Source organism: Dermacentor albipictus, chromosome 10 (assembly GCF_038994185.2).
Source record: "Dermacentor albipictus isolate Rhodes 1998 colony chromosome 10, USDA_Dalb.pri_finalv2, whole genome shotgun sequence".
Taxonomy (NCBI): domain Eukaryota; kingdom Metazoa; phylum Arthropoda; class Arachnida; order Ixodida; family Ixodidae; genus Dermacentor; species Dermacentor albipictus.
The window spans coordinates 46,473,187-46,500,319 of record NC_091830.1 but is presented as its reverse complement, the minus strand read 5'-3'; the positions used below and the strand labels follow the sequence as shown (position 1 = coordinate 46,500,319).

The following is a 27,133-nucleotide window of genomic DNA, read 5'->3' as shown; positions in this document are numbered from 1 at the left end:
TTGCCTGTTTGACAACATTCAAGGAAAAGAAGTTTCACGCTGAAATTTTGTGCAGCAGGCGTTGTCCGAGTATTCAAGGCACTGTACTTTGGGATGATTCATTTAATTTTCCTTTCGCTTACATTTCGTCATTGGCTTGGATGTCACCATTGTTACCAAGATCAGCCACATGGAGAATGAAAAGGTATGGAAATGAAAATAAGATGAGTCATTACATAATACTGTTTTATGTACCATGTAGGTGGTGGAGGAGCTTTCTCTTCAGTATGTCCCAATTGTCTTATACAAATTGTATAGGTGCTATACTTGAGAAAAGTGATGGCTGACCAGGTGTAGCGAAAATGTTGCCTCATGGCTTGCATTGGCATGATGCTGAGACCCATTTTTATTAGCTTACACCGCTGTCTCTTAGAGTTACGTTTGTAGCTTAAAGCTCCATTCATGCTGCTGTCTTTCATTCTGTAATCTTGCCATCTCGAGAAAAAAAGCTTTTGGCAGGACCTGCGTGATTTTGAGCAGCTGAAAATCGTAGGTGCTGGTGTCGTTTTACTGCGGTCGCCTGTTGCTGGTTTACAACTGTCTTGTGCTCCATGGTGTAATGAGGGTTAAGGACATGCTTAGAAGCTCAGGGCTTAGCCTTAGGAACTTGGACCGAAAATGAAAAGGATGGTCACCGAGTAAGACAAGGACTGCAGCTCACTCTTAAGAGAGGTTGTGTGAACAGAGCCTAACATCCTTGTTGCACTTTCAAGCATGCTTCTGTTGATGCAGATTGAACTGGTTGCAAATTGATCGTCATGACACGTAACACTCAAGCCTGCTTAACGCTGACCCTGTTGTACGCACATTCTTTTTTTTTGTTCAATCATAACCGGAGTGTCCCAAGTCAGATTGAGTTGCCTCTAGACAACTCTCAGCAGAGTTGTCTTGAAGGTTTTGGAGCTCTTTTTGACACTGACCATTGGACGACATTGTATCAGGCTCGAGGCTCTGCCTTTTCTGTGTTGACTTTCGTAATCACAGTGTGATCTAGCAGATGAACAGGGGCCACATTCTCTGAAGATCACTTTTGGGGATGTCACTTTCAATGCGAATTGACTAGCTAAAGAAGTGCATGGGATGTTGGTCGCTCTAGTAAGTCATTGGGTTGGGTGTTTTATCATGCAAAAGTGAGAGTGTCTTTGAATGTGATAGATTGAGAATACAGTCCAAGGTCTATGATCACATGTATTCGGAAGGAGAAACCGAAAAAGGAAACTACCAATCTAGCAAATGAACAGCAAATAAACAAGAATGTGACATGCTGCTAGGAGATGCTCATCGATAGACTGTTGCAAGTCTTGGCAATTTTTGCATTTACTGCTGCTTCAAATCTAATGCAGCATTCAGTAAGCTGGAACCCTAGCCATGCTAAGTTGTGCTGGCAACATTGCTTTGCATTCCACTGACATGCTAATCTTATCATAATTTGTCTGCTGCGGCTGCTGCTCACGGCTTGACTTCATGAATGCATTACTCGAGCATTTGTTGCTTTGAAATCGACGGATGAAGTGTCTCAGTTCTGGGGACAGAACTTACCAGCTGTGTTCACATATTTTTTTGCATATCTGTAATATATATTTGTGTTATTTACCCATGCAATTGCTGGTTGTGTAGTAAGCTTTCTGTACTGTACAATTGCCGGTTGTGTAGTAACTGTCTATACTGTCTTAACAATAGGACAGTGCCATTGTCCTGCTCACTTGAACATACTTTCCTGTGCTTTTTTTAAATGCGTGACTCACCTTATCTTGATGCAATATGAAAGTATTTACACTGTTTGAATGTATAACTATTTTATATTATTGTGTTCTTTGCATTTACTTTATATAATACTCCTACAACAAGAATGTTCATATTGTGCTTCAGGACATCTTTATATTTATATGGCTGTAGTAAATGTCTGCAGCATGCTTCATGGGAAAACAGAATCCACCTTTATACACAGTCTTAAAAGAACACTAAAGAGAAACAGTTAAGCCTAGTAAAGTATTAGCTTTAATTGCACTTCATTTAAAGGAAAGGAAGAATATTGGAAGACAAGGTGAAGGCCGAAGTCATTTTCTGGATCAATTTTTTTTTTCTTTTGGGCTAATTCGTGTATAGAACCTAGCCAACTAGGCCAAGTCATTGTGTTGCTGGATTTTCTTTTTGAATTTGTTGCGAGTACTGTGGAACTTATGACGTCGCAAAATAATTTATTCCACTGTATTTGCTCATATTTAGAGCATTTTCGTGCATGAAAAGTTAAGAAAATATAGAATGTCCAGGTCGTGTTTGTGCCCACTTCCAGTGCTCCGTAACCCTTCACTGTCAGTAAAGGATTACCTGTCCCTAAGCAAACACTGCCAAGATCTGTGATGTCACAGGGAATATCAAAGTGTTGTTACCACTTGGTTCATTTTTGTATCCTTCCTGATGATTTTACTCGAAATAAGACGGAGCTATCGTATATACACAAAAGATAATGTATGCCGCTAAAGCTTGACCTAATGCATTTCTTTAACATAGCTTTAAGGAGCATACACATCTAACTAGGTCACTGTGAATATCTTTTGAATAGGTACACAGTGACCCCAATTGGGAATGGAGCTCTATCTGTGGCATGGCGGAAGGAAATGAACTAGGAGAGAGCATTTTGTCACCCCTTGTCAAGCGAACTCGGAGAAGCCATTCCCTTTGCCTTTTCCCTCACCGTATCGGCCCAATAAGTGGCCTCAGAGACTTGTGTTGGCCGGGAGTGTTTGGTTCCTGGTAGTTTTTAACAGATGGGCACTTGTTGGACTCTCACTGTAGCTCTGCCTGCAGAGCAGGAGTACTAAAACCTATCACACACGCTGACATGGTGACGACATGTTGGGCTGATATGTTCGGCGTCAATTCTTCTGCTCGATGCTGTCTCCTAATTCTTTCCTTCCTCCATGACTTGCTGCACTGACTCTGGCCCTTGCGCCATTAAACATCAAACATTCATTCTGTTCCTCTGGCATTCAAAGAATATTGTGTTGAGGCTTGTTGGCTCATTATAATAGAAGTAGAGTTTAATGGCCACATAATTGAAGGGAGCCTCATGTGGTGCATGTAACCATCTGTGCAACTTAATTTCCCTGATTCTGTGACATTCGCTCTCTGAGCACAATGTTTGGAGTCGAAATCTGATCATTGGCAGCTGCATTTTGACAAGGTTAGATTGCAGAAGAGCCCACATACTGATATTTGGTGTGTGTTAAAGAATTTCAGTCAATCAAAGCATGGTGCAGAGTATTCTGCTATGGTGTTTATCGTAGCTGGTAGCACTGCTTTTGGATGACATACCTCAAATAGGTGAGAAAATCGAGCCCTTTGGCCTGTAGCATAATGCTGCCATCAGGCATAACCAGAGTGTACGTGACACTTACAGTGCCCTCATTTTAACATAAGTAGGTTAAGAGCATGCATCATTTCTTTTAGAAATGTGAATGTAACTAGCTGTCTCTGGAAATTTGCAAGATACAAAAAAAGCACTTGGGCATGTTTGGGTCCAATGCAACAGATTTTTGTTTTACTTGAATACTGGAGGGCATTTTCTTGTTCCCAATTTTGTCACTATGTGCAATGGCGTCATGATTTTGATTTTGAGGTCTATGTTATCTTTCGTACCAGGCATGAGGAGTGCACGATCACATGTTCAAGCTAATACTTGTAACAGGCATTCTGCTTTGTTCTTTCCTGCTTGTGTTTTATTGTCCATGATAATAAATAGTCATCCTTTTATGGGAAGGAAGTGCACGTATATGTCACAGTTGAGGCAGCTCGGACCAGACTGTGCTTTTGCACAGTGTTTGGCTATTCCAGCCAGTGCTATCTTGGGCTGCTTAAGTTGATCACGCTTGCCTTGCTTTCAATCGATGAACTGTGTGTCGGTGTAGTGACATCTGTCTTGTTGTGTGTCGGTGCGAAGGAATTGACGCTGTTGTACTTCCCTCCATCGCTTTTGCAGCAGAGGTTCATTTCCAATGAAAATTTCCTACATTGGGCCCTGTGGAGGTTTCTGCAGCCATTTCTGCAACACTTGAAATTAAATTTTTTTCTCACCTTGTCAGCTTTTTTGCAATAAATTCTTTTGTGCATTTTCTTGCTGATTGTTATTTGTATCTATTTCTGTAACGACAAAGGTAGCAGTGTTACGAGGTGTTAAATCTAAGGTAATGCTGTTACAGGATGCTCCATACAGCTGTTTTTTGTTGGGGTGGGTGAATATCAAAGGTTTCAAATACAAACTAAATGTGAATAGAAAGTATCGGATATCTAAATGTCTAATCGAATGTAGAATAATTAAACACAAATATTTGCATCAGGAATATATCAGTATAAGTAGGTGCCATGCCTGAACTGACTAATGCAAGAAAACAGCTATAAAAGACAAGGAATCAGTTTTATTCACAAGATCAGTAATTATCATTAAAAACCGGCACAAATAGCCTCAACATATTTAGAGCCTGTTGCAAACAACTTTTCCGGGAATGAAAGGCTGCTGTAGGACTATAGCTTTCCAAAAATCTGTACTAAAAGGTTGACAAAGAAAGATCAGAAGTTGTGAAAAAAGCTTATGTAAGACTTGTTTGCCATAATACATGTAAAAGGGCTCATTGCAAGGAAAACATCACTGGTTGTAGCTTGAAGGAACTGATACATACATGACTACCAAAAACACTAAATGACGTAATACAAGCAAAAATCACAGGTGGTCGTGTAGGGCCTGCAGGCTTCTGCTGTGGAACCGAAAACAAAGCTTGCATTATCCATTTTCTTTATTGCTTTGAAAACTTTTGTTGTAATTTCATTCCTGATAATTCGCAATACTTTGTTTAGCACATGGGGAACAGTAATTAAATTTTCACAGTCGGTTGCAAATTATTTGGGTAGTTTCAAATATAAGTTAACATTCAGTTAACAGTCCGTGAAACCTGCACTTTGCTTCGTTATGTCGAAATGTCGTTATATTGAAATTTGATCTTTCATGCAGATAAGCACAGTGGCTGATGGGTCTTTCTTGCATGTAAGGGACCTCAAAATTTTGCGAATTGTGGGCAATCTGAAAAAGCAAATTGGATTGAGATAAATAATCTATATTATTGAATTGGATAGTGCGACGAAAAACACTGTTTTATGCCGTGTCGACGATATCTTCACATTGGTGGTGCGAAGCAAAGCCAGCCACGCTTTCGCATCCACTGCGCCCCTGCGGCTGATAGCGTCGCCCGCAGTGGGACCACACTCTCATGAAAAGCGCTGGCAGCGGAGAGTGAGCGCTTCGTCAGCCTCTCGCTTGACCGTCTCTGAAACTCGACATAACGCAACCTCCAGCACTATACACGCCGGAAAACGGCGCACGATACCCCGCCATCTCGGCTCGCCCCGTCTTTGCACACGCGGCAGATTACCTCTGAAGCAGGGCGCGCGGGCAGGGTATGCGCACAGCCACGCTGACAGCCGTGCACAGGTATCCACGGCCGCGCTAGAAAAGGAAACGCGCGCAAACCTACACCCTCACCCTGGCCTTCTCCCCTCTCCCCTACTCTACTCCCCTCTCCATTGCCCTCAGCACCCTCTTCCCACACCATTTCCCCTTGCTCGCCGGGAAGACGGTGCTTATCAAGTCGCGACAGCTGATCCTTGCAAGATTTCACTCTCACCCAAAACATGCACAGCGCGAGGCGCGATAGGATCTTATGGCAATTGGACTTTATACGAAGCATGACGCTGCTCTGCTTCGGCGGTCGCTGTTGGTCGCGTGGCGCGCGATTGAAGAGGTGCGCTGGCAGCAGCCGCTTGTAGTTAAAACACTAGACCATCTGCGTCGGCGGAAGTTTCCATTTATGGTCTCGGCATTCCTTCGCGGCGGCATTGAAATTTCGTTATAATGATTGAAGTTCAATATACACATATGGTATGGACAAGAAGTTACAAAAAGTTAAGTATTTCGTTATGCCGAGGATTTCGTTATATCGAAGCCAAGTGTAATCAACCACGCACCGTGAAATTAAGGAAAACGGAGTTTTGAAGCAACACGTACGTTATTAGTATTAACTGATTTAGTGTTTCTTTGTACTGCTCATTTAAAGTAGAATAGTTAATTTTGGGTGGCCGTCTGCAATTTTAATTTTAGTCTCTCAGAAGGCGAACTTATGCTCCGCTCGATCATTCCAACATAGATGCCAATGGTGATCTTCGAATTCAGTGATGGCGCAGTGCGTACGGCGGTAGCATAAAATTACGTTGCATCGCTAGGAATTGAACCTTAGAGAAAGGTAAATAACGTATTTATTTATAGGTCTATTTATTATTTAAAAAGCCGCATTCGCTATATAGCTAGCATTGGAATAGCTAGGGGGGAGGCACAAATGAATAAATCCAAACGTTTATTATTTACAAAGGTGGCACAAATGGGGTTGAATATACAGAAGGAGGTCCCATAGCGCAAGGTTGTAAGGGGATCTCCTGTTTTGAGTTGCTTGAAGGAAATTGAGTAAGCAACACTGATTTATACTTCTATGGAGTGCGAGGGCGTTGGCGCGGAAAGGATTGAAGGTGATTAACCGGATAGCTTAGTTCTGTAAATGCTATAATGGGCGTAAATGTGTGGGACACTTATTATCCAGAGATGATATACAGTAAGTGAAATGGCTGTGAAGGAAGGCGTAGTATAATGTTCGTAAAGTAGGAGGGCTAAAGTATAGGCGTGCTTTTATTAGGATTCTTATTCCATAGGCTATTTTATGTTTTAGGTGCAAGATGTGTTTAGAATATATTAAGTTGGAGCCTAAAATAACGCCTAGGAAGAAACATTGCTTCACAGCATGACAATAATAAAACAATGAAAATCAAGTATGCACACAAGAAAGCATGGTGACAGCGGAACAAGCAGCACCTTATTGTGCGCTGCAACGTAGACAAAATGTATACAGCAAACAGACAGAAATAAAAAGGAACAAAATATATGCAGTTAGAACAAGTACGTGGCTACAGAGCTCCGACAGATGAGTTTAGTCGAAAAATTGTGTGCCGACTCGCAATTTTGATGTGACCACTGCTAAATAGATATGTTATGATGTAACACTAGACGGTATGTAAAAGACGATACAACTTGTAGTTGTGCCGCCGCTTTGGACAATGCAGAAGCGGCTGCTTCCGACTGAAATCGTCCTGGCAAAGACTTTCCGCAACCAGTAAGCTGTTGATGGATGCATCGACGAAAAACTTTATTAGGGTCCTTTAGGGCGCGCACTAGCGCGCAGCGGGCCGCTCCCACGTCGGGACAGAGAGGCCGAGCCTCTTCGCCGCGTTGCGGGCCCGTTGGACAGCCCATAACTGCTCTTCGAGGTTGGGGCTGTGTAGGACCGCATCCCAGCGTGAAGAAGTGTTGCTTTCATCGCCGCGTAACGCGGGGCATCGCCAGACCATGTGAGGCAAGTTCGCTAAGTCATTGTTCGCTGAGTAAGCTGTTGATAATACAGAGCAAATTGCATTCCAACGTCAAAAACACAACCTAAGAAAAATTTCTCTCAATCCTGGCCATGGACGTGAAAGGAGCATTTGAAAACGTCTCTCACGAGGCAGTGTTGAAGAACCTACAGGACACGTACTGTGGCGAAAGGACATACCGCTACGTACAAAACTTCCTGACAAGCAGAACAGCGACAGTGGCCTTGGGCAGCTTGAAATTGGACAAGCTTGAGATGGTGAGCAAAGGAACCCCGCAGGGCTCTGTCAACTCGCCTGTCCATTTTAACACAGCCATGCTGAAACTACCAAATATATTGAACGGCATAGATGGGATAAGACACACCCTCTGTGCAGATGACATCACCATCTGGACTACAGGCGAATCTCCAGGAACTCAACAGGATGCGCCGCAAGAAGCGGTGGACCGTACAGAAAACTATACCTCAAGGCTTGCGGGCTCGCATGCGCACCGGGAAAAATGGAGCTTCTCATACCAAAAGCGAGAACCAGGGGAAGACCACCAGAAGGTGAAGTTCCAGAACCAGAACTCTGTCTTAATGGAGTGCAAATCCCTAAAGTAGAGTCGCTCAGAATCCTCGGTCTACATGTACACAGGGACGGATCGGGCGCCGCCGCTTTACCCAAACTGCAAGAAACTGTCACACAAGAAGCACATTTGGTACGACGGGTAGCAGACGGAAGAGACGGCTTGGAAGAACAAGATGCAGTGAGAATTATCCAGGAATGAGGCCGCCGACGCCTCCGCCCAAGATCACGTTCACCGGGCTTTCTCACAGGATGCGCCAAGGAGAACGGACGAAGCCCCGAAACAGTACAGCGATATTCTGCGATACTACAGGCTAGACACAAGAACTTGCCCGCCACCTCACCCCAGCCTAACTATATAGGGAAGAGGCAGTAACCCCGAGGAAATCGCCAAGCAATTGACAGTTACGTCCGCGGTATCCCATTGTACCGAATCTCACCTATACTCGTCATTCATACTTCTGCACGTACTGTAATGTCCCAGACACCTTATGTCATCCAATATGGGGATGTTTCGGAAACATGGCACCGTGGACACCCAAACACTAACCGAACAGCAGTGGGAGGCCGAGCTATCAGACCCTGACCCTGAGAGAGAGCGCAGCCTCGTCGAATGGCCACGGGAGATGGCCATTGTCCACGGTTACCTGGAATAAACAGGCTGCCCACCTAGGACGCAGACTGCACTTGCTCATGCAGAATAAAAGTTTATTCTCTCTCTCTCTCTCTCTCTTGATCGATTGCCTCTTCAGTCCGGGTATAGTAATTGGACTTCGCTGCTTCCCTGGCCTGGTTCACCAGCTTGCGTTGATACCTGAACTGCAAAGGCCAGCTGCCTTGCGTGAAAAAAGAAGCATTTTTTCTCACTGGTTCCGATTATAAAATTTTTATTGGCTCGCTCGTTCTTTTCTTGCAGATGAGTTCAGATTTGCCTACTTCTCGCACAGCACAGTATGCAGAAACATCTGGTATGTGAGACAACATACGGAAACGTTGGAACGGAGTGGGTTAGAAATATTTTACCAGGTTTAGAAAAGGACGTATTTAAATTGCATTCGGAGCAGATAATTTTTACCGTCACCAGGAGGCATGAACTTGAAAGTCAGATACTGTTGCCGTATTCAAGAAAGTTATCTACGGATTCTTCTCTCACATATATCTTAAGAGAAAAACAAGTGCCCACGAGATTTAGGATTAAAAAGAAAAAGAAGCGCTATTGCATTTGCCATTTAAATATATAGTCGGTATTAGGAAGGTCCACTAAGCTTCAACAAAGACTCCCTCACCAGAACAGGAACTGGCCTCCCTGGTGCAGTATTCGGCCACTAGCTCCCTCATAACTCCTACAATTAACCCATGGCCCTCAGTTCCCAGCAGCTGCGGGGCACCTGACCAAGGCGGTGGTCAGACCTGTCACGCAGCAGAGGGTGCTAAGCATCTCTGGACCCGGACAGGCCGCCAATGGAAACTGACCGTTGCTACCTTTAACACCCAAACTCTTTCGAGTGAGGCTAACTTAGCAGGACTCTTTGAGGAACTATCAGGCGTTGTTTGGGATATCATTGGCCTTAGTGAGATTAAAAGAACTGGTGAGGCTTACACAGTGCCGACTAACGGCCACATCCTATACTATAGAGGACTCCCAGATAGGAAGTCATACGGGGCAGGATTCCTAATAGATAAGGACATGGGGGCAACATTGACCAATTCTACAGCATTAATGAGAGGGTAGCAGTAGTCGTAATAAAGCTTAATAAGAGGTATAGATTAAAGGTGGTACAAGTCTACGCTCCAACCTATAGTCATGATGATGGTGAAGTAGATCAGTTTTATGAAAATGTGGAATTAGACATGAGAAAAGTGCAAACTCAGCTGTATACTGCAGTAATAAGCGACTTCAATGCAAAAGTGGGGGAAAAGCAGGCTGGTGAACAAGCAATTGGCAATTACGGCGTCGGTTCTGGAAACACTAGAGGCGAGATATTGCGGGAATTCGCGGAAAGGAATAAGCTACGAATAATGAACACCTTCAGAAAGCGCAGCAACAAGAAGTGGACCTGGAGAAGCTTTAAATGGTGAAACAAGTAACGAAATCGATTTGATACTTTCTGCCGATCCCAGCATAGTGCAGGGTGTAGAAGTGCCAGGTAGGGTAAAGTGCAGTGATCATAGGTTAGCGAGGGCTAGGATACATTTCAATTTGGAGAGAGAAAGAGTAAAATTGGTCAAGAAGAAAAAGGCCAACCTAGACGCAATCAGGATAAAAGCGGACCAATTCGGGCTGGTACTTGCAAACAAATATGCAGCCTTAGAACAGAGAGATGAAGAGGACATAGAGATAATGAATGGAACCATAACTAGGCTGGCTTCAGAAGCAGCAATTGAAGTGGGAGGCAATGCACCAAAGCAACCAGTAGGTAAGCTCTCCCTAGCAACGAAGGACCTCATAAAGAAACGACAAAGAATGAAGCAGTCCAATTCAAGAGATCAGATAAAATTCGCGGTACTGTCAAAACTGATCAACAAGGAGCAAATAAAGGATATTCGAAATTATAATGTAAGACTGAGGAAGCAGTAATAAATGAACGCAGCATTAAATCAATGAAGGAGCCTTGGCATATAGGACAAGCCAAGATGTATGCACTGAGAGATAAACAGGGTAATATCATCAGCAATCTCGAAGGTATAGTAAAAGCAGCGGAAGAATTCTATGCTGACCTGTCTAGTACCCAGAGGAGCTATGATACCTCCATTCGAAGCAGTAATAAACAGATTGCAGAGATTCCTCCTACAACTAGCGATGAGCTCAAAAGGGCCTTGCAAGACCTGAAACGGGGAAAAGCGGCAGAAGATAGAATAGCAGTTGATTTAATCAAAGATGGAGGAGACATAATGCTTTAAAAACTTATGTGTCTCGCGAGTTGAATCGCGAGTTGAAGGGTCCCAAAAAATTGGAAGAATGCAAACATTATACTAATCCACAAAAAGGGAGACATTAAAGAATTGAAAAATTATAGGCCCATTAGCTTACTTCCACTATTGTGTAAAATATTTACCAAGATGATTTCCAATAGAATAAGGGCGACATTTGACTTCAGTCTACCAAGAGAACAGGCTGGCTTCAGAAAGGGATACCGTACAATGAATCACGTCCATGCAATCAATCAGGTAACAGAGAAATCTGCAGAGTACAATCAGCCTCTCTACATGGCTTTCATAGATATTACGAAAATGCATTTGACTCAGCAGAGATACCAGCAGTCATAGAGGCATCCGTAATCAAGGGGCACAGGAGGCTTACGTAAATATCTTGGAAAATATGTACAAAGATTCCACAGCTACCCTAGTTCTCCACAAGAAAAGCAGGAAGATACCTATAAAGAGAGGGGTCAGGCAAGGAGACACAATCTCTCCAATGCGGTTCACTGCGTGCTTGGAAGAAGTATTCAAGCTAATAAATTGGGACCGCTTAGGAGTAATGATAAACGGCGAATATCTCAGCAACCTTCGGTTTGCAGACTACAGTGACCTGTTCAGCAACACTGGCGGCGAATTAGGAAAAATGATTCAGGACATTAACAGAAAGAGTGTAAGAGTGGGGTTGAAGATCAATATGCAGGAAACTTTACAGAATAATATTTACAGAAGAATAAAAGTGGGTTGCAGCGCATACGGCAGACATACTCAGATTCTTACTGGACGCTTACCATTATCATTGAAAGGGAAGGTGTACAATCAGTGCATTCTACCGATGCTAACATATGGGACAGAAACTTGGAGACTGACAAAGAAGCTCGAAAACAAGTTAAGGACCGCACCAAGAGCGATGGAACGAAGAATGATAAACGCAACGTTAAGAGACGGGAAGACAGTGGTGTAGATCAGAAAGCAAACGGGCATCTCTGAAATTCTAATTGAGATTAATAGAAAAAAAATGGTGCTGGGCAGGTCATGTAATGCGTAGGTTAGATAACCGATGGACCATTAGGGTTACAAAATGGGTGCCAAGAGAACGCAGTCGAGGACGGCGAAAGACTGGGGGGGGGGGGGGGGAGGTGATAAAATTGAGAAATTCGCAGGCGCAAGTTCGAATCAGTTGGCGCAGGAAAGGGGCAATCGGATATCGGAGAGAGGCCTAAAAATAGGTTGTTGATGATGACAACTATTCCGAAATATAGTTGCGGAGATACGACATGATTAAACGAAATGTGTGCTGTCGTCTGAAGGCACATTCCTGCAAGCGGGATATATACCGCTACGTCTCGTATAAGCGCACGTCCTGTCGTAACACGATACGTAAAATTCTCGCATTAACTCAAACGGCTTCTTGCACGACGCACTTTTTTTCTTGCGTTTATTTGTGTTTGCGTTCTTGGAGAAATCTGAAGCGTCCCTACTCGGCACGCTTTAGATTTCTCGCGGTGTAGTAGGCGCCTTCTCGCACGATCGACCAGAAACTTCTCATTCGTATCCGCTGCTTCCGATTGTGCACACAGCGTCATCAATTTTGCTGAGAGCCATTGCAAATAGCTGCCTTGGCCGTTTCCTTAATTAAGAAGCCGAAACAAGTCTTCGCTCTTCAGGATGAAGGTGAGTGTACATCAGCAAGAAGCTAACGACAGGCATACTGTTAATGCAGCTCAAACTTCTTCCATATACTGCCACGGGATGCGTAGCCCTCAGGGAGGGACTTTTCTCTATATTGAAATGCGGACCTTGGAGCGCTAAAGTTAAAGGATGGTACGTAACTTAATTTAGGTGGAGAGCGGGTGAGGCTAGCCCTTTCCGGTGCAGTGGTATTCCTTTAGCAATCGTAATGTTTCGCGGGAAATATCTGACATCAAGAAAAAACAGAAAATCTATTATAGGAAAAGAAGTGTCAGCAATGCTAATTACATAATTTGTCGACTTTGTACCGTGGATGGGTGGGCCTCTCCCTGATATTTTACCGACGTCTATACGCTTCGCATCACGATGAGGTTATGCTTTCATGCTGTAGCCTTCCTGATATATGCAACCTGCCTTGGATGACACAAAAATGATCTTTTAACAATTTGGAGCAATCTTTCATAAAATTATGATTGTGAATTAAGAAGTGTGAACAACCAAGTGATATTTACAACACACTGATTTGCTGGCAGCTTATGAGACAAAACTTCCATGCAGTTATGGGAGCTTCAGTGGGATCTTTCTTCGTTATAATATTTTGTCGTTAAGATGCACGTAATATGAAACTTTCATTTCAGTGAAAGTCGGATCAGAAAGGGCTAATTCCAAATGGCTTCTAAGGTTTAAATAAGTGACATTACCACATACATGTGCTAAGCATGCGCAAGAATTTGCAAACAAATTTATGTTGTTAAAAAGTGCAGATATTGCATATTAGATTTGATACTGTCTCAGATTTCAGCTTTCTACCGCTGATTTGGTGACTTCAGACCTGCACGTTCTACCAGTGCATCCATTATTTTGTCATAAACTATCGATAATCATTTATAGGCTCATCAAAAGTGACGTTTACACTATGTGTTAATAATAAAAACACATTGAACTACCTTAATTTCTTAATGCACGTAACCAAGTGAAAAAATGAACTATGGTAACTTTACAACTTATCTACTTTCTTGAATAATACAATAGAATACACTGAATTATTATAAAGGACATACGCTATTCATATATTTATCCGTTTGCGTTAAACAATGCACTAGCAAAACATTGCAGGATTTATGGGAACATTTTAATTGAATGCATTGCTAGAAACCAATACGTGTCATTCGTTAGTTTGTTATAATAGCGATAAACAAAATTGATTGTATTTACTATTGCCAAATTATATATCGTGTCTTTATTTGCGCATATGTTCGTGGCTCCTTTCTTTGTATTTTTATCGTTCCCGGGTCTGCAATATTTAGCAGTCCATATTGTCTTATGGACACCTCTACCCCGATATTTTCATAACTTCGGTGCATCCTTTACAAAATTTTCGCTTTTTGAGCACTACTGCAGTGACATGATGCAGACTGAACTTATAGAAAACTAAATCTTGAGGAATGACTTGCACACAAAAGGGGTGGGGGTTATTCTGTAAGAGTCCACCTGGTATACTGTCCATTTCGGCCGCTGTTGTTTGGATGCAGCTATACGAGCGAGGAGGAGACGAGCGGCCCTAGCCAATCATCAGCGGCCGAAATGGACAGTCCACTTTGCAGACTCTTACAGAATACTCCCACTATTGTGGGTCATAATTTGGCAGGCTTGCTGTACTTCATAACACGACGTGTGCACTACAATTGTCGACGTTGTTATTGTTGTCGCTGTCGTTGTGGAGTCATAATTCCGGTCAAACTAACCTCGCACGCTGGTGGCAATTGTCTCGCCCGTCGAACTTGCCATAAGACATCTTAGCTTGCCGGCAGTGCAAACGAATAATTTGAGACAGCACTTTTTCTCCCTCTGTATCAGCCAGTGTCCGATTTCCACATCTTCGTGGTGGTGTTCTATTCCAGATAACCAATATTGCCTGCGTTGCTCCTTTGATTGCTGTGCTGTGCAACGGCATCTCGTCAGCACAATTACGTGGCACGAGCCGCGGTAAGGTTCAAGTTTCTCTACAGCGCGCTCCCTGGTGATGATTGCAGGTGATATCCGCAGGGCGGCGCTGCCATCGGCGCAGTTGCGCGGCGAGCTCGGTTTTGTGACCTATATGCGCCGTTTTCCCATTAAATTGTTAGATCATGCACACGCCTTACGTAATCGTCAAACCGCGTGATTATAAACCGAAGCTTTCTGATTTTACCCTCCCGAAATTGTCTGACCCTCTCTGCTGCTGGACGCTGTTGGGCTCTCCTCTGTCCTGCCGAATAGCTCACATACAGAACTAAAAAAACACGCTGCCGATGGGGGGATTGAACCTGTTTCCTTGCACAAGTGTTCTGCTTACTTCTCTCGTTCAAATTCTGAGCAGCTCATTGCCGTGCGGTGCGCATGCGCGTTAAGATCCCGTTCGCGCAATAGCACGCGCGCACGCGCGCGCTGTTTTCCATGTGGCCACAGACGCTGGAAGGAAAGTGGCGAATTTAACAGTCATCCTCACCACTATTCATTGGCATCGCACGTGCTTCTCTCCGCGTGCACATCTCAACGTGAATTACTCGACAATGCCTCGCCTTCGTCCCCGTCACACCGTTACGGCAACGTATCGCAGTGTACAATCGTGCGAACTGCTGTCAGTGTTTCGGCACGCCGTGTGAGTAAACGGTGTAGTCTATAATCGTGAACGTTGCACGACATTATAAAGCTGTGACCTGTACGGTGCACAAACGTAAACCTTGCATGAGATTACGCGCTTCACGGAATGACGATTCGCGCGAACTTCTGTCAGCATTTAGGCACATTTCGTGAACGGTGTAGTCTATAAACATAAAAAGCACCATATTCGCGATATCCGTGCTTCGTAAACATAAAAACTGCATGACAATAAAGTTGTGACCTGTGCGGTTCACAAACGTAAACCTTGTATGAGATTACACGCTGCACGGAATGACAATTCGCATGAACTGCTGTCAGCATTTAGGAATATTTTGTGAACGGTGTAGCCTATAAACATAAAAAATTACCGTATTCGTGAAAGCCGTACTACATAAGCATAAAAACTGTGAGCTGTGCGGTGCACAAACATAAACCGTGCATGAGATTGCACGCTGCACGGAATGATAATTCGCGTGAACTGCTGTCAGCATTTAGGCACATTTCGTGAACGGTGTAGTCTATAAAAATAAAAAAGAATATTATATTCCTGAAATCCGTACTCCATGAACATAAATACTGCACGACAATAAAGTTGTGACCTGTGCGGTGCACAAACGTAAACCTTGCTTGAGATTACGCGCTGCACGGAATGACAATTCGTGCGAACTGCCGTCAGAATGTCTGAAAGTAGTGAATGTCTGCTTAACAGAAATCCTTCGACTAACACCACTCTCATATCCGTTCAGGAAATCTCGAAAAATACGTATTGGTGCTTCCCTTAATATTGTCGCGTATTTCTAGACGAAAGCTTTTAGGAAACTGTTACCTGGAACGTTATATGTCGCAGTACAGTCTAAAACCGAATATCTTTGATGTGCCCGCATGGTCTCAGAATTTCTGCCAAGCAGACATTTCACTACTACTCAGCTCCAATTTCACAGTTTCTACAAGTGTCCTGTGACAAATGAAACGTCAGCGAATTTTTAATTAGCTATCTGTATATGTCAAATTGCCAAGTAAGATGTGTTCCGCATAATTTGTTAAAGAATGCAGATTTTCGATCGGCATCCGTTACGTCGACGCTCTATAACCTTTCCGTGAATTTCATTGCATCATCTTACTCTCAAAGAGCGACCTAACGACGCACTTTCTTTCTGCTCTGTTTTGTCTTTCTGCAGCGATGATGGAAACGGAAATATGCAAAACAAAGGCCTGTAATGAGAAAGGTAAGCACAGCCCGAAATAAAGGTAAATGAATAGGTAACTTTGGATGTACTATAGAGTGAACCAAGAAGCGAGAACTCTTCCTTTCAAAATACTGCAGGCCAATGTGGTGGCCCAAGCAGGTGTGGGTTACATCCAACATGAATGTGCAAAGCAACAGACAACAAAAAAGCAAGCAAGAAAGAAATAAAGCTTAAGAGAGAAGGTAACACTCCAACTCAGCGAGAAAATTATTGGAACCAAAAATATCAGACGGCAAAGAATTCCATTCTTCCACAGTTCTTGGAAAATAACTGAATTTGAAAGCTTTTGATCGGGCAAAGATTGGGGTTAGTGCAGATTCATGGCCATGGCGTGTGCGTTCCAAATGCAAGCATTCCAAATGGAAGCATGCCCGGTTTTTACACTACGCCTGGAGTGCAATGCTGAATGTTGTAAGACTCCGCCATTTTGTTCCGTTTGACATCGTGTCCTCTCTCATTGGCTCGCAGGGCAACTACGCCATCTCTGATTGGCTCCAAATGGCGGGATGACGTAATTCCAGAATATGGCGCAATTTGACATTGCCAAAGTAGAGCTTCAGAAAAGAAAATGAGTGGTAGAGGTAGAAGTCACACTTAACACAAAGAAAAACATCTGATAAGTGTTAGGCTAGCATTCAGACAGCGGAAGTAGGAACTTGAGAGTGCATAATTCAGAATAATGAGAGCAGCATTCCGGGCAAGTTGGTAATCCATTACTTAAATTGTATTGCGCGAAAAAAAAAAAAGAACGACACGGACTTGGTGTGTCGTCTTCTCTCCCGTCCGTGTCGTTTTTTTGTCGCGCAATATCATTTAAGTAATTCAGATTAGTGTGATGTGAGATTAAGATATTGGCAGACACTGGCTGGAGGGTTCTGATGCAAGAAAATGCTAAATGGAGAAATCAGCGGGAGAGGCTTTCGTGTCCTGCAGTATGCATTAATATGATCATGATGATAGCTTTATGGGTGACCATGTAATGATCGCAGTATAACTCCGGTAGTCCAGCGAAGCCTTTCATCACTGCCAATTTCGCTAATTTGGATGATCGAAGACTGTGTCTAAATGTGCGCGTATATGAAGAGCTCACTCTTGTCAACAAATCCAACTTTTTAGTGCCGTTTACCGCGTGTCATATATTATTTCTTGCCGTGAACGCCAGCATGCATGTGTAGTACAAAGAAAAGCTCTACCGTTAACACTACAGACATAAGAAAGGTGGACGAACGTGACGCTACTGTTATGCTTTCAGTATGAACTGGCTAGCACGAGAACAAGTTCTGCCATGGTTGTACGTGTGCCCAGGTGGCGGTCAGGATTTTTGCAGTCTAACATGTCTATGCAACGAGAGACGCGAATAGATTGTTCTGTTTCACTCGTCTCGAATACTTCCTTGTCTCGAACTTTATGCACGTTTACAATTTTTTTGTATTTATCACCATGTAGTTGGTTCTGATACATCCTTATGCAGGCTTTGTGTCGATACATGCTTACGTTGTTGATTTTTGTACGGATTTTCACAGCCTCTGTGACTAATTGGATCGCTTTTTTGTTGGGTGCATGTATTTAACAATCTTGGTGTGGTATATGCAATTAACGTTGGACGTGAAAACAAAATATAGATACATACATGCTTTCTATGGGGAGGGGAGAGCTGATCAAGCCTTTATTCTGGTGGTCTTGCGCTTTGTCCCCCTATTATTTCTGATGCAAAATGTTGTCATTATCATCGTAATCATCATTATTTATATCCCTCCACTTTTTTGGTTTTGTGCAATGTGTCCTTCACAGGTATGTATTATAGAAAACCTTGTGTTGTCTTAGCAAATATTTTGTACATAGCCGTTATGGTTTTATATAACGAAACCATATAGTCTTTGTTCTTCAGTGTCCTTTACTATCTAGGACTCTGGTTTTATCTTTCAAAAAGTTGTACACAGTCCTATAAGGAACTATTGTGCATTCATGTGTTCTGCCAAATGCACCATTAGCAAGACCAATAAGTTGTTACTACAGGGACGCAGCAATAAACATTGATTGATTTATAAAACTACTGCTGCGAGACACCTTCGTCTGGCAGGGAACATAAATGGATAATGATACTCACAACCTGGACTTTCTGTTTAGATTCCGTCATGAGTCCGTTACTTTTTCGCTGTGCCACTAAAAGTTGACTGATTAGTTGTGCTTCGACATATACGTCACTATTTCCTCCGTGGTGGGAAATTCGAATTTAAAAATTTCAGCACAGTGATCTCGGAGGCCATTGTGTTAGATGCTAGCATCATCTGGGAAACGGGGTGGTGGCAAGTATAGTGACCGAACCTGCTTGAGCTAATCAGGTTTTAGTGCATCTACAGCAGTCTATCATTTTGTCTATCTCCACCTTGTATTCCTTCTTTTCAGCTAAACATCTATTTGCATACTGTAAAGTTATCTATGCCTGTAGATATGCCAGCTTCATCGATCTCTCTCCTGCGTTTTCTTTCACCAGTATTCTAAAGTGTAAACGTTTCGTGCTTATCTCGACTGCTGATCTGGTAACGCTTCCATATCCGCATTGAATCGCAGCGCTTCTAGAAGAGAACATTCCCTGCGTCACTTCAACTCATTGTCGAGGGGTAGTGGGGGGAGATAACGAGAATCTTTAATCACCCCAGTACGCTCACACGCAATCACGTCTAATAGGACGCTCAAACCTCAGACCTCGAGCGCAATCGTGCGCTTTCTTGGGAGCAATTAATTATTCTGCGAAAAGCGACTTGTGACGTTGGTCTTACGTACGTGTACGGTTTCAACGTTGCAGCCATGTTTATTCTGGACCACGCGGACAAGAACATCGACCCTTGCGACGACTTTTACGCTTACGCGTGCGGCTCGTACCTAAAACGAAGCACCACTAACGCCCACACGCCCAGCAATGTGGACCAGCTGCGGGTGAAAGTCGCAAACGAAATTTCAGGTACGCCGACGGTGCCGTAGACGTTGCTCTTTACAACGTATCTGAAGTTAATTCTTGCTTCCCATTATGATTTTTCTGCATACTTTTGCAACCGCTACAGTAATTTTGTCTGTAGAAAGAGGCCACCTCTAATTTAAGAACATTTATTTCGTAGTTGTAAAAGAATGAAAAAAGGGAGGAATCACAGGGCGACGAAGCCGGTAAATAAAAGGGAATCATACATACATACATACATACATACATACATACATACATACATACATACATACATACATACATACATACATACATACATACATACATACATACATACATACATACATACATACATACATACGTACGTACGTACGTACGTACGTACGTACGTACGTACGTACGTACGTACGTACATACATACATACATACATACATACATACATACATACATACATACATACATACATACATACATACATACACACATACATACATACATACATACATGGCAGACGAGCTCAGTATAAAGTGCATAAGAATTCCTTCTATTTAATCTATTGTATAAGGTACAAATAAAATTTCACTATTACATTCGTAATTATTCACTTTAAAACAGGCGTCCCAATGGTGGAAGTGAAGCAGAGTGGTAATGAAGTAATATCTGTTTAACAAAAATCCTGAGCTTCATAACATTGGTTTCGATGACTACGTGTACAACATCTGTGGTGAAAAGCTTTGATGTTATAGAATTAACACTAAGCAGTGCTCCTTTCTCAGTGTTGGTAAATCAGTGTTAATTGGAACGTTATAGTGCCCCTGCGGCTTAAGCGTAACTGTGTTCGGCTCAAGAAAGAGAAAGACAGGCGAACTGTGCCTAGCACCAGTTCTGACAAATAACAGACTCAAGATGTGCCGTAGAATCATTCCTGTTCAAATTACCACTTCCTTGGTGTTGAGCAAAACGTGAACAAGGTGAATGCAGGAGCCAACGTTTCGACAAGTGGACTTGTCTTCTTCAAGGTTTCAAGTCCACTTGTCGAAACGTTGGCTCCTGCATTCACCTTGTTCCCATTTTGCTCATCGTCTTGAATTTCCATCTCCCGCATTCCCCGTCTTTTCTCTGCACTTCCTTGGTGTGTATTTCTTTCGCGCAATGCAGAAACATTCACTGGAATCGCAGTGTATTTTGCCGCAGATGTTTAGTGCGTTCATTTCGAAACAGGTGCAAGTTGCAAGACACAGAGTTTCTGTCAAGTGATATTCTGCTTTTAATACAGTCTACTTTCAGTTGCGCACTTACAGTAAGCCCGCTAAGCTCAACAATAAAAATAGTTAAGAGATATTTGTACGAGTGTTCTTATACAATGGCATGTTTTTTTTATCGTGCTTACACTGATCTTGCTTTGTGTACTCTTGAGTTCATTGCATCAAACATGTGTGTGTAGTTTCTGTGTAGTTATTCCTCCACCTCTGGGCCTATTATTGCTCGTTGTCATTATTACCAAGCATATAGAAGTAAAGTAAATTGTGATTTTATTTTTCTGACCTCTTTATTTGCAGTTTTGTACTGCTTATTGAGTTACAACCGAGCTGTTGTCAACTGTGCCAAGTTGGGAACTTGCATTTGCATTCTAAATGTGCAGAATCCGATTGCCCAAACTCTCGACGGCCAAATTATTGTGTGTGCATGTAAAGGGGGGCCGAAAAAGCGTCAAGCATTGCTCGCCTCTCGTCTCGGATTTCTCTTAGACCATGTCAGAGCAAATAAATAAAGTAAGCAAAATTATAACCGTATTGCGAGTAGTAACACAAATAGTGATGCACGCGTTACCGTTATAAAACTTAGTCGGCGAAAATTACTTTAGCTCGAATCCGTCTTTTTTTTATTAAGCAGAAATATTCGTCGTCACGTTTTGTTGCGAACAGTGACGTAGCTGAAAGGTTGTTTCACTTCGTCTCTTGTCATCGTTAATTAATTTAATAACTTATCGCACTGGGGAAGTCGCAACATACCCTTACAAGAATTTTATAGAAAGTCTATAGACAGTCTGTAGATGTCTATAGACTGTCTATGGACTTTCTATTACAATTTTCGTAAGCGTACTGCATACGTTGCCACGATTTCCAATAAATAAATAAATAAATAAATAAATAAATAAATAAATAAATAAATAAATAAATAAAAGCTTTATATTTGCTTGGTTATCTTTCTAAACCAGGGATAATTAGGCGCCTGCCAAACGTCACCGAAGCCCAAAGTGCAAGGGATAAAGCCGCCGTCACCTATCACGTGTGCTTGAACAGCGGTAAGTGCAAAGGCGGCCGATGGTTGATCGATTGATTAGTTGCATGATTGATTGTTGTTTGAAGTAGCAAAGGCAAGGCGCAGAAGACCAGGACTTAGGAAGAAGAACACAAATGACAGGACCGGCGCCTTATGAAAGAAAGGGCCCAATGTAGAAGAAATACGCTCACGTAAAACTCTTGCTTGGGCTAGTTCGTTCATGCTTGAAGTAGTAAAGGCAAGGTGCAGAAGAGCAGGACTTAGGAAGAAGAACACGCCGGTCCTGTCATTTGTGTTCTTCTTCCTAAGTCCTGGTCTTCTGCGCCTTGCCTTTACTACTTCAAGCATGAACCAACTAGTCCAAGCAAGAGTTTTACTTGATTGTTGTTGTTGAACGCCCCGCAGGGGTTATGAGAAAGACGCCAAAGCAGGCTGCATGTCAGGCGTACGACATCGGTCTGTCGACCGATAGTTGCAGCAGCTCTCGCTGCGGTGTTCCAGTGGCTACGGCATTCTCCTGTCGAGCACGAGGTTCTGGGTTCGATACCTGGGCGCAGCGGTCGCACTTAAATTGGGGAGCAACGCAAGAATGCCCGTGTACTTAGAATTGGGAGCACTTTAGAGAGCAGCGGATGACTCTTAATTAGAACGGCTTGCACGACAAAACAGAGAGCTCTGACACCGGAATTTGTGAATTGCATATAACACGAATATATATATATATATATATATATATATATATATATATATATATATATATATATATATATATATATATATGTATATATATATATATATATATATATATATATATATATATATATATATATATATATATATATATGTATATATATATATATATATATATATATATATATATATATATATATATATATCGCTGCTTTGAATAAGGAATCAAACGCCAGATACTTGTCATATGTAAAAAGAAAGAAATAGAATACGCCACTTCAATGCAAACGTAGGGCTGTCCACCGAGGACACGATGCGATATTACGCTATTACGCCGAAATTGAGATAACAAATCTCTAGCCTGTTTAGGGACACAACATTCTTGATCAGATAATTGCAGGAGTATATGCAAAAATAATAATAAGATGCTCCGTATATTATCTTTGAAACTGGCGCCTCATTACTGGCCCGGTTGCCCCTGCTGAAACGGCATTCAGGACATCTTGCTTTAACCGATATCGGTTGTCCTGTATCATTCGGCCGTAAACGAAGGTCCGCAAAGTCCGAATATAAAGTTCTTGAATCGCGAAGCCTTAAATATCTTTATAGACCCTTATGCCCGTGTACACGCTTATAGACCTTTATAGACATCCCCCCCCCCCGTATAGGTCATTTCGAATAATATCTTGTCTCAGTAAACAGACGAATAATGCAAGTCTGCAATGAAGAAGCTGCGTTTCAGTACTGTCGACAATTACAAAAACAGGCTTAGTTGGAAACGGAACTGAATATGGCCTCGGCAGTATTGTGTGGCGTGTAATAAAGGCGTTGTCATTACAGTGCTAGTTCTGTTGTGTTTGCTTGCTTGTCTTCGTCCCGCCGCTTTGCTTCACCGTCAGTTATTATTCAGGGAGCCACCGCGGCTCACATCCTCTGGGACTGTAGTATAAGTCCACGAGAAGCCAGTGAAAAGGCGACGATCCCGCCGTAGCTAGAGGCTGCAACGAGCACCTATGACCAAGATACACAACTCAAGGCCGTCCAGCAGGTCTCGGCAGCACTAGAGAGGCAGCGACCTCGCGAAACCGAGGAGAATGGGGGCAGCACCCCCAGGAAGGGGGCGGCGGCCCTCTCGGATCCGCGGAAGTAGCGAGGAACCAAGACCTCGAGGAGCACAATGCACGAGACTGACGTAGTGGCCGCGTCGCGGTAAAAGCTTGTCCTCCCTGCGTGGAGGGAGCCTAACCGACTCTGCAGGCATATTTACTAAAGTTGTTCTCTCTCTCTCTCTCTCTCGCCGTACAAAACTCGCGCCCTAATCGAGAACGGTACACCCGAACTAGAATTTTGGCAGGAACCGAACGCGCAACCCGACTCCGTATTATTGCAACGTGCCTGAACACGAAACGAATCTGAACCGAATCTGAACCGAAAGACATATACTAATAGTTATCTATTCGGAACAGATTGGTCAAAGCATGCAGGACAATACCGACAGTAAAAGATATCGATATTATTCAAGATAACTATTTGTTACTCTAAATATACTCATCAATTTAAACATCAACTGCCACCTTCCACGTGACCGTGACAGTTAGAATTTGTGCACATGGGCAATCCGTGAATGTGCAACGTCTTACTTGCCCACCACCCGGGAAGCTGAAGATGAAGTTTTTGGCGCAAATCCGGTTCAATGTAGCGAACCAGTTCGTGAACTTTCGTACGTTTTTATGCGAAGCATATTACGAGGGCTCAACCCAGCTCCTCAGGCGCGGCGGTGACCATGAAATCACGTGACACCGTGACGTCACGACAGAGGAGAAGTGGCTTTGGCTCAACTCTTGCAAGACGGGCTGGGTGGGAATCGAACCAGGGTCTCCGGAGTGTGGGACGGAGACGCTACCACTGAGCCACGAGTACAACGCTTCAAAGCGGTACAAAAGCGCCTCTAGTGAATGCGGTGTTGCCTTAGAAACGCGCTGTTTCTAAGGCGTGCGTCTCTTGCTCAGGCGCACATTTCGTTGCCGCGCCGAACGCTGCTTTGCTCGACGCTCACCGCGTCCAATGCGGGGCGCGTAGTCGCTGCCCTGTAGCCCATTGTCTTACACCCCTTGGCGGGTCGACGGGAACGCTGTCGCGTTCCACTCTTGAAGGCGAAGAAGTAATGCATGAGTTGTTTCTTCGTCTAGCCGAACCAAATATAGCCAAGCAACAGCAGTTCACCAGGCTAAACAGTGGTTCAACAACTAAAATAAAGGCTAGTATGCTTCGCATCCTGGGCTTAACCTTACCTAAGCCACAGCCATTTTTATTCATCCGAACCGGAACGAAGTTCTAAAACGTCGCACCTGAACGTTGTTGCTATTACTACACATTTCTGGAAGTACGAGCTCAAGCATGGATATGTATGTGCCTGGCGCATCATAAAACTTTGATGTTTTTTAGCTGTAGAAGCCCACATAACTATTGCGTTGCTCCTCGAGCGTTGCGGAAAGTCCCACGCTAGACGATACTTCACTGAACAAACAAGACATGGCAAAGGTAGAAGGTGCGCCTATGTTCCACAAGTATTCATAGTATCCCTTAAGATTTCGTTTGCTGAAGTGTAGCTTTAACAGAATTGTTAATCTGTTGTTGAGCTTCGTCTGTTTGACGTACTCTTCATCTCCACTCCTTTTCTTTCAGCAAGTTTGCTTCTTTTACTGTCAGGTGCATTGCTACCATTTATTTCGCTACGTGAGGTATGGATAAGTTATCACTAAGATACAGTAATTCTTGCTGCCATTATTTTTTTTCCGACCAATGTGGCTGATTTTTGGCATTGAGAGGTCCGATATGTTGCGTGAAGCACTACAAATGGCAATAAATCATCATCATTATTATATTTATTATTGTTATTATTACACATTCCCAACTGCCTATTTATTTAAAAATCAACTGCCACCTTCCACGTCTCTGCGACGATTAGAATTTGTGCTCATGGGCAAGTTGTCAGCGCACAACTGCCTTTTTCTCCATGCTGATACATTTCAAAAGCATGTTCTATTCCTTCTGTTTCGAGCTTCGTACTTTCTCACGAGCCTTATTTCTAGCTTCACTCCTGTCACATGTCTTGTTATAGTTTCTATCTACTTCAGTATATCTACTCTGTACCTCTTGAGTGTGTGTTATTGCTGCATTGTTGATGATTATGTAACATGCTTATCCAGTCTTTTATTGTTTTTGTTCTCGTCAATTTCTTTCTGGTTGTAATTGTTTTACATTTCCACCTGTTTTGTTTTTGTTTCTCTGTGCACCAGCATTCAGACCTCAGTGTTGTCCCTGGGCACGTTAAATAAGTTACTGTTATTATCATAAGATATTTCGGAGTTCATTCCCTGTTTTATAAATATGTAAACAATCATGGTGTATGATTAACTTCATTCTACGCCCGACTCCTCGTTTTTTGTTTTGCTATTTGTTTTTTTTATCTCACATTGTTTTGTCCACCACATTTGCCTTCTCTGTACATTTTGCCTTGCGCATTACTTTTTAAGCTCGAAAGCTCCGTAGCTGTTCCTGGGTACCATGATAAACGATTGATTGATTGATTGATTGATTGATTGATTGATCGACTCTCTGACTGATCACCATAGTCTTCTTTGTTCTGTTTCCATCCGATACGGTTTCCAACAGCGCTGAACGAAGAACAAGAGATGGCGGCCATCACGCAGGTTCTGGCCAAGAAGGGTCTTGATCACTGGCCACTATTCTCGGCTGGCGCACATAAGGCAGGACAGCCTGAGAGTTTCGACGAAGTGCTTCAGAAAACAGGGCTGTCCCCATTTTTCGAGCTTGACGTTGTGGTGAACAATGCCGGTCGACGCACCATATCGGTAAGAACCTCAGAAGACCTCAAGAATGGATGTTTTTGCTTAGTTGCGTATGCTGCAGCCCAATATAGGGTATACCTAGGGCTGTTCGTACATACTAGTTCCCTCGAACGAAACGCGTATAGAAATATTACTGCAGTGAATAAGAAAACATACAGGCGCACGATAGGGGCATGGGAGAGGAAAACTTAGTCAAGCTTAATTGTGAAATGAAAAAAAAAAGGTCACACATCTGAAAGTAGCGAGAAGTGACGAAGAAAATATCATACGCTTTCCATAAAAAGAAAAAAAAAGCTTTTGCGGCAGAGAAGGAAGCTGGCAAACATCAGACATCGTGCGACAACCACGGAATACATATTAACACATATTTATTATTGCGCCTTCCTTCTTACTTTGCAAGGACAATGTCAACCACCGTGATAGCTTACTGGCTATGGCATTGCATTATTGAGCTCGAGGTCGTGGGTTCGCAGGCCGTGGTGACAACTTTCTCAGGGGTGCGAAGCGCGAGAACCCTCGTTTACTTACACTTAGCAAACCACAAGTAGCCAAAATTATCCCGTAGTCCTCCATTACGGCGTGCCCCATTAGATCGCGCCATCAGATGGTGGCATTCTCACGTAAAACACCAGAAATATATACATTTCTTTTTTTTTCTCTCAGGGAAAACGCTGACATTGCAACATTAAAGTCAGCTCTCGAAGTAAATCCGCGTGTGTAGCAGGAATCCTGAATCTACCGCTATAGTTTCGAAATAATCGCGGCAACAAAATCAACCTGG

General features: G+C 43.0%; 2 protein-coding genes across 2 annotated transcripts in view; one reads left to right on the top strand and one right to left on the bottom strand.

The window, feature by feature from the left end:
- Pus10 (Pseudouridine synthase 10) overlaps positions 1-27,133 on the bottom strand; it is a 192,568-nt gene that overhangs the window by 106,231 nt on the left and 59,204 nt on the right. The gene's annotated exons all lie outside the window — the stretch shown is intronic.
- The window catches only part of LOC139050455 (neprilysin-1-like), a 45,672-nt gene continuing 31,041 nt past the window's right edge, over positions 12,503-27,133 (top strand). The window contains exons 1-6 of the mRNA XM_070526856.1: positions 12,503-12,660; positions 14,580-14,664; positions 16,500-16,547; positions 19,375-19,530; positions 21,726-21,812; positions 26,156-26,355. Coding sequence (XP_070382957.1) covers positions 12,655-12,660; positions 14,580-14,664; positions 16,500-16,547; positions 19,375-19,530; positions 21,726-21,812; positions 26,156-26,355 — 582 coding nt within the window. The 5' untranslated portion in view covers positions 12,503-12,654. The remainder of the gene's footprint in view (positions 12,661-14,579; positions 14,665-16,499; positions 16,548-19,374; positions 19,531-21,725; positions 21,813-26,155; positions 26,356-27,133) is intronic.